The sequence below is a fragment of the Dermacentor silvarum genome, chromosome 1 (genome assembly GCF_013339745.2).
Source record: "Dermacentor silvarum isolate Dsil-2018 chromosome 1, BIME_Dsil_1.4, whole genome shotgun sequence".
NCBI classification, from domain to species: Eukaryota; Metazoa; Arthropoda; class Arachnida; order Ixodida; family Ixodidae; genus Dermacentor; species Dermacentor silvarum.
The window spans coordinates 190543789-190557437 of NC_051154.1; the positions used below are offsets into that span (position 1 = coordinate 190543789).

Here is a 13649-nt window from a genome sequence, read left to right on the forward strand (position 1 = left end):
TATTGTTAAGACGCCATAGTTTAAGATTAAACCATGGTGCATTATTGCGTTTTTTTATGGATAATACTGGTATGAACTTACCTAGTAGGTTAGCTAAAACATTCTGAAGTAAATTCCAGTTTTCTTCAGCAGTGCGCATTAAGTGGCCAGCGAGGAAACGGTCTGAAAAACGAGAGTTCAGAATTGATTGCTTTCAATTGATTATCTTGAGAATTGATTCTTTCTTCTCTTTTAGCCTGTGAATGGCTTTCAATGAGTGATGTTCGAGTGTCTGTATTTCCAGCTTGGCACTCCGCCCCACTAGAACCTTATACAGATCTTTGCCGTGTTTGTACTGAACGCCATGTAGCTCGGATGTTTTTCTGCCTTGAGTACTGTTCAGCACTCTCAATGCTTTCCTTCAGCCTTGCAATTTCATTGTCTTTTTCTGCCATCTTTCGCTTCATCCCTGCTGATGTTATCTTTAATTCTGAAATGTCCTTTCCTTGCTTGCGGTGGTGGCCATAATTTCGTCATATTTGTGCGACAGCAGTTCCATAGATTTTTCTATTCCTTCTGTTGTGGTGCTCCGTATGTCTACTTTTTTTTCCCCATCTCTTCCAGTTAGCCCAAGACTGCTACCATTTTTTGGCCAATGTCCTCAATCAGTTTTGTAACATGATTCATTCAATTTATCTTTCCTCCCATCCTTCCACTCTAAGTTCCACGTCACTGATTTCCGTTTCTTCCTCGAGATTCCTGCTTTTTACAACTATTACACATCCAGCTGGAAAACAGCACAGAAAACAGACAAACAAGAACCTAACAGTTGCAAGCCATAAGGAAATGGTCACGGGAAACCTGTTTTGTTCAAACTGCAACAAAACTTAACGTTTGCTACAGTAAACGCATTGCCATACCGGTTTGAAGTGGTTCTTTTTACGAAACTGCCCGCTGCAACATCTCAGCGTCAGCTCTCCCAGATGTCAGCCATATTTGGTAGAGCTGACGGAACAAAGTAAGCGCTCAACTTGCTTGCTGTCCTCAAAAAATGCATATGCCCGCTCCGGAAAATGCATCTTTTTTCGCTCTTGAATAAATTATGTAATTCGCATTAATGTTTAAGTGTTTTTCTTTTTTTTTTCAATATTCAACAAAGTTCTTCATTTAAGAAAGCAGTTTTCATGTCCCATTGAATTTGATAAATTGAGGTTTTAACTATTTATTTTACTAACTCATGCTGTAAGCCTTTTCCGGATTCTTCCAGGTAATTGGTGCGAATACAGTGCAGTGATCACAACATGAATAAAAATGCAGACAAGACAAAGTACTGAGTAGATGTGAACAATTGCCTGTAATGAGAGAGTAATCCCTGATCAACTTTCACATAGCAGCATCATGGCAACATGATGGCACAGCACAACACTACAGCATATTACGTCAGAGTTCATGCTGCAGTTACAAAAATAACTTTGTGAACAAACACAAGTAACATGCACAGCATTAGCAGCCATATTTGGCAACAAAGCATTCCACATTTCAATTGACTTAGGAAGAAAGGAGTGACCAGCCGTGATTGCTTAGTGGCTATGGTGTTGGGCTGCTAAGCACGAAGTCGTTGGGTCAAATCCTGGCCACGGCTGCCGCATTGCGATGGGGGCGAAATGAGAAAACACCCGTGTACTTAGATTTAGGCGCACATTAAATATCCCCAGGTAGTCAAAATTAACCTGGAGTCCCCCATTATGACATGCCTCATAATCAGATTGCAGTTTTGGTGCATAAAACCCCAGAAATTCGATTCTCTGTGCTTGAACACCGGTCTGGAGATTTAAGATAGGCGATGGTTTTTGTTACCATGATAGAGTAAAAAAAATGATCAAGGTCAGGATGCGTGCTCTAATGGGCAGTATAGTCACACTGATGTGATGCAAGTATTTGGAGTATATAAATTAAAGTGCTAATAATTATTTACTTTTTCTAAATGTTTAACAAGCTACACTTGGTTAGGCTTCTATAATTTATATTGGCTGTATTTGATAAGATTGTACTGTGGATTTCTAAGCAGATAGTTTGACATGGGGGGGGTACCCTTGGTAATAGCAGAGAAAACAGCTGCTTGAAAGCAGTGCCACATATTTAGTTCGTTTGCCCATCCCCTTGTAAGTTCCATGGAATTGACTTCCAAATAATTAAATTTTTACTGTTTGCATCACATTTTGAAAAGGTATTGTTGAAAATGAGCACTTCTTTTTTTGTTGGGAGGAGTGATGTTTGTCTTGTTAACATTAATTGTCATGTCTCAAGTTGTACACCATTGAACATTTTTATCCAGTGAAGAATTCAGCCTTTTCTGTCCCCAGCGTTGGGCACAATGGTGTAGATCATGTAGTCATTGGCTAGTAATCTAATTGTAACCCCAGGGTCAACACATATATGAATGTCAATTATATACACTTCTAAAAAAAGTGTGATGTGACCTTAGTTATATGGAATTTCTCATATAATACTCGGAATATAGGTACAGTGATAACTGTTATTTGCACTGTATGCTGACAGCAGTACATGGAAATGAGCATCCAAAAGGTGATAAGTGTACTCATATGTAACATAACTACATAAGTTACATGTAAAAAAAAATGCAGGATACAAAAGGTCACATATAACAAGAAACAATATGAAACCTTTAAATGGTATAAAGTACACCTGCACATAAAATTTGATGTAGGGAGTTGGTGTGTGGCACACATTTTTTCCCATAATTGTGGTTCTTGTGCAAGTAATGTACCATGTATCTGTGGGGTCTGTGTTATAACTGCTGCAGTTTGATGACTGGTCATTAGGTGTTCACTTTTTTTTTTTTCCATTGAACCGTTTGTCAATCCTTTTATCAGTGCAATGATAAAAGGATTGGACACATTGTATACCGAGGCCTTGGAAACGATGTTCTGTATGGTCAAAAAACAAAAAAATTAAGGATACCAGACAGCTTTCTGTTTAAATAGTACTTTACTGATTTTAAGCTAACACATTGTGTTGCCTGAGGCAAGTTGACTGTTTTAGTGAGGAACCTGTTCTAAAGTAGCAATTTCACATTCACCATCAAAAGAAATCACAGTTTGGTAATTGGTTAGTGCTCCCACAATATTAACAATCTTGATGGCAATAAGATTGTCATTATTACAAAGTGAGTGTACTTTATTATTTATGGAAACTTTATACCACTTCATAATTTCATAAAACACAACATTTAAGGCCAAACTATACATAGAATTGCCGGCGTGCGGAAAGCTCGCGCATGCGCAGATAGTGCAGGACAGATCGTATGTGTCGAAGCACGGCGCGAGCCCAGATATCTTCTCCAGACAAATATTTGTGCTCTGGCTGCCTCGCAAAAATACGAAACAATGTCTACCAAGGTGAAAATAGTGAGCCAAGTGGGCGTGTGTGCGTCTTGTAGGTTCAAACCGCCATTACTTACAAGGTGTGGCAAATTCAAGGCGCGTGGGCACGAGCAGTCACACGACAGCTAGTGTACATGTAGTTTGGCCTTTAGTTGTCGGGCTATTAATATGGATGCGAAAATAGCGAAATTTTAAATTGGTGCCTGCATTGTATCAAATACAGAATTTGTTTCTATTTTTAAAAAGCAACAAGGTAGTGAGGTGGATAGGGCCAAAGGCTTAATAATTCATCCATTCCCTATATGGCTGTCATACTGTTCATTAATAATAAAGGAGTGGTAGGTCAATAGTCACCACAATCTGAATTTGGAATGTGTAGTTGTGGAATGGTGCAAAATTAAATGTTGCTATTATCCTATGGAAAAAAAGCAATTGTTACTGAAACCAGACAATCTGTTATTGTTAGAAGTAATTTTTACCATGGGGAAAAAAACTTAATTATGTGTTGAGATAATAAATCGCCAGACAGCCTTGAAGCATGCTATTCATTGCTACATAATTTCAAGTTGTAAGGAAGGTTAGGTAGGTACAACTTTATTCTACAAAAGGTGTCGTTCAAGGGGGGAGGTAGTCTGTCAGGTCATGCCTGCCAGCCACCTCCCCGGCTCTGTCCATGGCCCGGAGCTGATTCTTCAGGCTGGTCCCGGCGAGGATATTATTCCATGCCCGGGATGAGGGAGCGGCCATGAGAGAGTTGGGGGGGGGGGGGGGGGGCGGTCCTTCCGGCAGTCCCAGATAATGTGGTTGAGAGTGGCGATCTCTCCACATAGCTTACAGTGGGGGTCGATTAGCTCCGGGTATATGTAGGAGAGGATCTGGGGGGCAAGGAAACGAATGCATTTGTAGGCGACACTAGGTGATTTCTTGACACTTAGTCAATTTAGGGTGAAGTGGTGGTGTCGCTGTATGAGGTCAAATGTTCCTTATTCGAGTCCTCCGGGTCGGAGGCCTGTCCCAAGAATATCGTGCTTCACATGTGCAGTGGCATTGTATCTTCCAGTCTCTTAGCAAAATAAAATACTCATATTTGTGGCTGAGTTGGTTAAACTGTGGCCACCTTTTCCAAGGAAATTTGCCTCATCCGGGCTTCTGTATATCCAGATTTGTATATTAGGGGATAAATAGATATTTAGAAATATTGAATATCAAATTGCCAAATCAGATGTAAATAAACAGGAGTCAACAGTTGCTATTAGAGCACTGACGTTCATTAACCATAGCAATATATCAGCCAATGTTAATATTAAATAAAGGCTTGCTGTTTCCTATGTGGCTAATTTCAGCAGATCTTTTTTTCTATACAAAAGATATTGAAGTTCCTTTGATTGTTACAAAGGACTGGTAACTCTAGTTTCAAATAGTGCAGAGTGTTGCATTGTCGCATTAGTTTTTCCAGGCAGTTAGCACTTGCCGCATCTGTTTAAAAGTAGGTGCATTCTGATAATTTTTGAATAAATAATGCTTGTCATACTTTTTAAATTGTTCAGCTGCAGTAATGGTGAATTTTTCTCTTTCAGTGTCGCGGAGTCAGATAACAACTGCAGCCCAGGCTTGCAGCATTCTCCTGCGGATGCTGCTGAGGTGGCTGAAGGCACACAGGGAGAATTCTCTTCTGCAGCAAGTAAGTTTTTCTGCATGTCTTCACTTACGCACATTACAGCCACTCTATTTTTTAGGCCTATACAGTAAAATACCACTTGAACGAACGGCAGTTAAGCAAACTACAGTGGAACCCCGGTTTTACGTCCCCCGGTGTTACGACGACCCGCATTTTACGACGGATTAGTCCTGTCCCGGTGAAAACCCCATAGACGCAATGCATTAAAAACCTCAATTATCCGACGCGATTTTACGCCGAACCCGCGTTAAGGCTGTTTCACATGGTGCGATTTTGCACTGCGATTTTCGCAGATGCGAAATTCGCAACGGCCATTTCACATAGTGCGATGTCAACAATGGGCGCGTTAAGTTAAGGCGCTCGAGCGCACTCTAGCCAGCAGAGCGCGCTCTTTTAAACTTAACGGCTAAAAAGCGACTTCCGGTGCGTGATTACGGAGCGCGCTCTGCGCGCTCCATCCTGGAGACGGTGCGCGAGAGCGCGCGCCTGCTACGACTTCCGGAAAAATGACGTATTTCCGACTCTTTCCACTTATACAAGCCGTGCTCCTTGCCCACTCGTTCCTGCCGCCGCTGCGCAGCCTGGCGTCTGCTCTAAGGCATGATCGGGAACTTCGCGTGTTGGCGCGGTTTGAGCTTATCACGAACCGAAAATGACGGCCCGATCATTACTTGCCAGACGCTCAGGTACGTAACCGAAGAGTCGCAGTTTGGCGCCTTCTCATCGCTACGTTCATGTGTATGACTTCTTCAGGTCCTCATGTTATCATGGAAGATGTTGGGGCACTGCTCTTTGAATTATGTGTCCGTGTCTCTGGGCACAAGGTTGATCACATAATCCTGGATGCGTCGGATCATAAGGCTTTCCGTCCTCTTACGATTGGCAATGAGTCATCAGTCAGCATACCGCGGAGCAGAAATAAATCCTATGATAGGGTACCTCTGAGAACAGCACGAACAGCTTGCATCGTATACATAAGCCACTGCCGCTGCGTCCGTCGCCGCACGTCAAGTTCTTCTAGCTCTTCATCGTCTATCAAGGATTGCAGGAGGGTGTTTATCGGCGGCGCCATCTTCAAAAAGCGCGCGCAACACGATAGCGGTCGCGGAAGCAACATAACATACGCCAGACGGCGCGTTCGTGCGTTCGAAAGCAGTCGGCGAAAATCGTCGTTAAGTTAAGCTCCGACGGCGTCGCACTCGAGCGCACTCGAGCGTGCTCCTTTGGAGTTCGGAGTGCGCTAACTTAACGCACCCAATGCGATTATGCGACGCCCAGGGTTGCTTGCTGCCAGATTTTGTCGCACACGCCGCATAAATTCGTTTAATGTAATGAAAAAGACGTTCGCGTTATAATATAATTGACCTCTCTTTATTAGGACCAAATAATACTTGCGTTTTGTAATTTATAAACGCTTCAAAGTTTAGTTTGTTTTGGAGTGCGCAACAGCGGTTTGTGAAGTTCAATACGAAGAGAAATGGCGGACGTAAACAGCTGTTCGCAGGTGGTCGTTCAGCGTTGTGTGCTGTCTCGTGTGTGTTTTATGCCTGTGTCGTTCTACCTGCGGTTAAACAAATTACAAGAGGACCTATCAACAAGCCCCTATAGCTGTTGTCATCGCATATGCAGTATTCGGAATTAGCTGCAGCGGAGTCGTCATGTCAACGCAGAGACCCTCGCGCTACCCGTGATTATCGTCAGCTTCTGAAAAACGGATGTGTGTGTATTGCTCGTGATTGCGCATTAGCGGTTCCTGCTCCTAGCAATATTCTTGCACCAAACTTAGCAGCAAGCACCAACCCAAAAGCTCACGTCTGCCCCTGAACAAAGCCGCAAATGATCTGTGCAATGGAATTTGTGTTGTGAACGTTTATCTTAGCGCCAGCCTGGCTCGTCCGTCTCGGCGCCTGTGCTGTAATTATTCATACAAGTGCTCTCTGAATATTTCGAAAGGCGTAAAAGCCGACACCACATTTTTTTTTAGGAGCTGCAGTCACTTGTGTACGTAGTATCGTATCATTCTGGCAGACATGGGCGTCGTCTATTTTCTCGTCCTGTTTCTTGCGCTGTTAGTGTGCTGTGAATCTGTATCAAGAAGCTTAAGTTAATATGCTGCAGTACGTAGCGCAGCCGCGTAGCCACATGGCTAACATTAAAATACCTTGTTAGGAGTACGTTTGTTTAATAACAAAATCGAACGCTAAAATTTTGTATTCATGGTGGCAAGTGTAAGGTAAGAAGCTATCGAAACTATCCGCTAATGGCACGCGTGTGCTTCTACCTGCTTCAGCACGTTATCCTTAAAGTGAGGCTGAATACCCCTGATAACCAAAAACATATGCAACTGGAACAGGTGCTATGATTCCTTTCCTGGAAATGAAAGCCAGCATCCCAGTCTGATAAGCTAGTCATGTACTTAACCTATATTAGACCAATGTTAGAGCATGCTAACTGGAGCTATTTCAAACTGGGTTATTTGACCAAAATAAGAAAGTGCAAGGAAAGTGTCAAGGTACAGTCTAATCTGGTATTCCCGAACCGATTGTATTAGCAAAACTTTATGCCTCCCTGAATTGCCTGCATTAACCCAATGCTGAAAACAGGGGAAGCTGATTCCCTTTCTTGCTGTTGAAAAGCTGCTAGAATCTCAATAACAGACTACTTATGTTCTGAGAAAAAGTGAGGGGCACTGACAATATCTAATCTTTTGTATGAGCCTTCACCTTGAACGAAAATGGAATAAAAATATTTACCTTTGCAAGCCTCAGAATCCAAATATTCTCAAAATTTTGAGGAGCCACATTAAATTTTTGAGATACAGACAATAAAAAGTGTGCCTAAGTACAAGTGCACACTGAACACACTTGAGTGGTTGAGTGGCCAGCTGCGAATTCAAAAGCGTCCGTAGCTGCTACCTCGAGGTAACTGCTAGGTTGCACGTGTGTTTCTCCTATAGCCCATGTACCTGGCAAGGGGAATGGTTATACGTAGTCTCTGTGCTTTTTCTTTTTTTTTTTTTCAATAGGTGGTGGCTAGCTGATTCCATCTGTTTATGTATTTATCATTTGTGTGCATCTTACGTACATGTGTTTGTGTCATGTTCTGATTGTTATACGTGCAGTGATTCAAGCATCTTTTTTTTTAATATATTGCACTACAGTCATTTATTCAACTTTGTGTTGAAATGTAATGGCTAGGACAGCCAGCAGGATTGGCAAAAAATATAATGCAGATCCAATGCACTTGCTTGAATCGACATGAGGCAAAGCTTTCACGCTTGAAAGCTTTGAACTCTAGAAAACTAACTGCAGTGTTTACAGTTGTCCTTATTTCACCCGATGCAACACATACTCATAGACAATGTTTGCTTATTCACCGCACAGGTCACATAATGTAATGTATATATAGCACGGTGAACTCACTCAAACGTCGGCTCACTAAGACTTCGAACTAACCGTGAGTCTGAGTTCGTTTGAGCCTGACTGAGTAGAATTTTGGTGAATACGAGTAAGAGCAAGCTCAGTTGAGTAAACTTTTAGTGAATATTGTCATGTGGTAGTCAGGGAAAGCTGATACAAGTATAATTTTAGTGAATATGAGTCAAAGCAAGCTCGGCAAGTAGATTTTTGGTGAATATGACTCAGTGCAAGCTCACTTGAGTAGAATTTTGATGAATATAAGTCAGAGCAAGCTTGGCTAAGTAGATATTTGGTGAATATGACTCGGTGCAAGCTTGCCTGAGTAGAATCTTTGTGAATATTAGTCAGATCAAGCTCGGCCAAGTACAATTTTGGTGAATATGAGTCGGAGCAAGCTTGGATAAGTAGAATTTTGGTGAATAGGACTGAGCAAGCTCGATTGAGTAATGATGGGATATGGTTATACGAGTTTATGCAGTAATACATGTAAGTGCAGACTCATTAGCAACATTGCCTCCATTTTGATGGGCAATACCTACGCCTCGTGATGAGTCTGCACACTTTATGAGCTGTGGACATGCAAGACCCACCCACACTTGAAAAGATACTATCATTCACACGAAGGAATGCAACCGGCTAACTTCACTGCACAATTTTGATCTGCTTTTGTTTAATGTGTTATCTACTACTTATAAAAACCAGATGTCTGCCTGCTTTTCGCATTATTGCATGTGTTTTACAGGAAGCAGAGACAGAGAAGCAAGAAAAGGCAAGGATGTTTATGGCTAAGTAGTTTCTTAGAGTACTGCGATATGTTACAACCAGCATAAGCAAAAGTAATTCGATGCACTGAAGTAAGCGAAATGTGCAATTACCTTTTAATGTGAGGGTTAATACAGATGCAGTAAGGATACAAAGTCTGTAACACACTGAGGTTTATTGGTTTTTTTATTCAGGAGAAAAATGATGCATCAGAAAAATTAGAAAAAAACTGTTTAAATATTGCTTCGAAAATAAATTGGCAATACTGCTTATTCCCAGTCAAAGCGTGAAATATGCTATTGTAGAACATTCATTACGATATCCAGTTTGCACGTTCGCTTTGCGTCTCGCAGCGGAAGCAACAGAACCTTGAAATGAGATAATTCATTGGGGAAAATGCGCATGAAAGCCCTAACCAACCGACGGCAACTAAATGGTCGCGCGTATAGCGTGACCTATTGACCACAGTATTTGTCCGTAGTTGCATATTCTTTAAATTGTTCCGTCCGTAAAAGCATACCGCGATAAAACTGTGGCGTTTTCGTATATCGCGAGTTGTCTCCAGAACCAGAAAATTGGGACGACATCCGAAGGCCATGCCTTCCCGTGAGGGACACCTGTAGTGTTTACTAACTCGCAGCGCGTGTGAATAACGGAAAATCACGCAAAAGTACGTACTATCAGCACCCGAAGCCAACCTAAAAAAACAGCGTCGCCAGATTAGCAACGTAGCGTGTCAACAAACTCGTAGAAATCACAGAACCGAATCTGACCTACGAGTTTTTATCTGCACTGTTCGCGTGTCGGTGCTGATGTTACGTACCGATTGCGCAATCCAAGGCTCCACTCAATTAGTTGCACTGTTCGAGGCTTGTTGATCCAATATTTATAGAGAAAAAAGTATCTATAAACGTTGCGTTGAGCGACCGCCGCCATTTTCCAAAACAGACCGCGAAATACCTCTCGGCGCAATTTCGGCGGAAAAATCGCAGCGATTGCTGCGACGTTGCGACGCTGCGACCAACCGGTTGGTCGCAGCCGAAATTCGCAGAATCGGCCCTGCGACTGCGATTTTCGTCGCATGCGACGGAAATCGCACTTCCGGTGCGATAATCGCAGTGCAAAATCGCAGTGCAAAATCGCACCATGTGAAACGGCCTTTACACGACGATCCACGCGGAACGGGGGGGGGGACCGAACGGCGAACAAGAGGGAAATGATGCAGGCGTCTTTCGTCGCGACGGCTCTTTCAGGAGGGCACGCAATCGCGGAGGGCACCCCATCGCAAGCCGAGCGCCCAGAAAACCGGTTCATTCCGGCTTTCCGCTGCCGTTCGTTTTTCCCCTCGTCCTCCTAGCGGCCGTAGAGTCGGTGGAGTGGCGAGGTTGTGGTATTCCCCCATTCGCTGTACCCTTTCTGAACTCTCTCTCCCGCTCTCGTCGCGTAGACGCCGCCGGGGAAGCGTTTCTTTCTTTGTGAGCACCCGTTTGAAAACAACGTGGTCGTCGCTCGTGTTGTCCGCGATCGTCTCGACACGCACGGCTGTTCGTGGAGCGCAGTGTCGCAGAGCACAATTGCGAACTCGTTTAGGCATTGTGGCTTTGTGCGAGAGACTGCCTCCACTGCTGACGCCTCCACCGCTGGCGACTCCACATCCTTGATGGAGGAGAATGCAAGCACCGTCGACGACGACGACTTCGAGCGCCTGCACCCATCTACAACCTTCGCCGAGTTCGTGGAGGCCGACGACGACGTTGCCGTCTGCAGCGAACTGTCGCTGGACGATGCAATCGCGGAGGCATTGCCCGATGCCGACACTGCGACATCAGACGAGGACGACGCCGCCGCTGCCGACGCCGCAGATGTTGCCGTCCCTACGTCATTTGCCGATATGCTACGGCACATAGATGGCATAAGGAGCTACGTTTGTACACGCGAAGCCACGGAGGACGTTCTTTCGGACGTTGCCAAACTTGAGGGGAAGCTTTTGCGGTTGGGCTCCAAGAAAGTGCAAAAGAAGCTCACGGATTTTTTTTAAGTGTGTGGTAGTTTGCGCAGAAGTTTCTCGCTATTACGTCGTGCTAAACAGTGTTTTTTGTACGCATAAATTTCTGTGTTCGGATTTTACGACGCCCGCATTTTACGACGCTTTTCCGCGGTCCCGAGAACGTCGTATAATCGGGGTTTCACTGTATTCAGTTGTACGAACTTATTTTTAAATCTCCCGCCGAAGCGCCATTGGTCCCAATGCTAACGCATTTCAGTTAAACGAAATATAGTGCATAGCGCATTTCAGTTATACGAACATATTTTGCGACACCATCCAATGCCTCCCACGTCATATTGATCGTAAGTGCAACCGCACTTTCTGTAGCATAGCTTTACCGTGGCCTTTGCGATAAGTTCCGCCAGTGGCCACCGGTGCCCATTGCGGAGGCCATTATTTTACTCTGATAGCGGCGCTTCATACCGCACAACGAACAGTCGGACCCCTTTGGCTTTGAACTGGATTGGCTGGCTACGTACGTATTTTCGTAACCAAACGGAGCCACAGTCGCAGTGACAGCTGCAGCCTTCGCCCTGCAACCTCGTGCTCGTTATGAGTGTCAAACGGAAGCGTCAAGCAATTGTGGCCGCATCGGAGAGTGCGCAGCTCGGGCCCGCGCGCAAGAGACTGTGCACTGGATATTTCAGTAAAGTAGACAACGCTGTTGCCACATGGCCAAAGAATTTATGATCCAGAAACGTTCCAGTTTCAGGACCCATGATTCAAGAGAAGGCTGTTGAATTCGCAGCACTTTTCGATGTCACTGGCTTTGACGCAAGCAGTGGATGGTTGCATCGTTTTCGGGCGCGTTATGGAATCGCATGGAAACAGGTGTGTGGGGAGGCAAGCTGTGCAGACATCGCTGCTGCAAGTACGTGGCGAGAAGAGAAATTCCGCGACGTGATCAGCCACTACAGCCCGGACGATGTGTACAACACAGATGAGACCGGTGCATTTTACCAACTGCAGTCCTAAGTGCACAAGTGCAGCAAAAGATTACTGCATTCTTCAAAACAGGCTAAATAAGCAGAAATTCACATTCAGGTAAGCAGCATTACAAATGAAAGGGTTCAAATTTCATTTCAACAACTAATGTTTTCTTTAGCTCCTGATAACAAGTTGCAACATAGCTATTTCAGTTCAGCGAACTTTCACTTTAACAAACTTTTTCCTGGGGTCCCTTGATGTTCGTTCAAGGGAGGTTTCACTGTATACAGCCATGTTCCATCTATGCTTTGTAGTTCATTGTTCCATTAAATACTCGTAATCACTTGCATGGCACTCTTTGGCCAGACCTGGCCCTTGTGTCATTAAACACCACTTATCATCATCATCTGCATGTCCTTAGGGGACCTATTCACTGCATAGATCATGTTATGCTCTGTGAGCACCTAGAATGGCAGATAATGTTTTGGTAAACTTGCCATGTGTTGGGAACACAGCCTGAACATTTGTGTAGTGGCATACAATTTGGTTGCACCAAATGGCTGTCAGCAGCTGTACAAAGAAATGCTGTAGAGTCTGAAGTACTTTTGGTAATAAAGGACATGACACGCAGTAGGGTGAACATACAAAAAGTTATTGTTTTTTTTTTTTTTTGCACAATGCGAGCTAGCCAAAATACATACACAGATCGGAACATGCTGATTTGTTATAACGTCAAGGAATCAAGGAACTTTGACTCAACACACAAGGATAGAGCAAATAATGTTTGCCCATATTTGACACTACCGCCTAAGTCATTCATGTGTGCGGTCCCATGGAAGCGTGTCCAAGCGATTGTGTTCGCTGGTGCCGGTCTTTGAAGGTGCGTGGGAATCCTTTCGTGAGCTAGTCCTGTGAAGTGTTCTGACGAACGTGAGATCTATCGGCACATGCCAATGTCCCGCAGCCAAAAAGGAGGAAGAAAGTTTCTCTTGCAATTATCCTTGCCATCAGATGGTACTTGCATCGGAGCACTCGTGCCATCTCTAATTGTAGATGCCACACTGACTCCCAAGATTACATGTCACATGGTGAAGCTAAACATTGCAAGACGTGAGAGCCGTGTGGGGAAGACAGGACTTTAGGGGACGTGAGAGAGTCAAGCACCTGCATAATGCATGAAGCATTTATTTACATGAGCGCACATTAGCCCATATAGGGGGAAGTCTGAGGAATGCAAATTGTTTGCAAGCATTAAAAGTTAGTACAGTCGAAGCAATTTATAATAATGCTGATTTTAAAATGTTTTAAAATTTTGGTAATATACTCGAAATTGTTAATTGCCCGCTAGGGGAGCGTTCTCCCACAATCATTTTTCAAATTGGTTCCTTATTGGCAGAGATAGAAATATTTGAAGTGTCACGAACCCATGATTT

The 13649-nt window shown here is 43.8% G+C and overlaps 1 protein-coding gene across 4 annotated transcripts in view; it reads left to right on the forward strand.

Annotated features, from left to right (window-relative positions):
* The window catches only part of LOC119436549 (E3 ubiquitin-protein ligase UBR4-like), a 465665-nt gene that overhangs the window by 25276 nt on the left and 426740 nt on the right, over positions 1–13649 (forward strand). For all 4 annotated transcript variants that reach the window (XM_037703422.2, XM_037703424.2, XM_037703425.2 and 1 more), the window contains exon 3: positions 4961–5064. In XM_037703422.2, coding sequence (XP_037559350.1) covers positions 4961–5064 — 104 coding nt within the window. The remainder of the gene's footprint in view (positions 1–4960; positions 5065–13649) is intronic.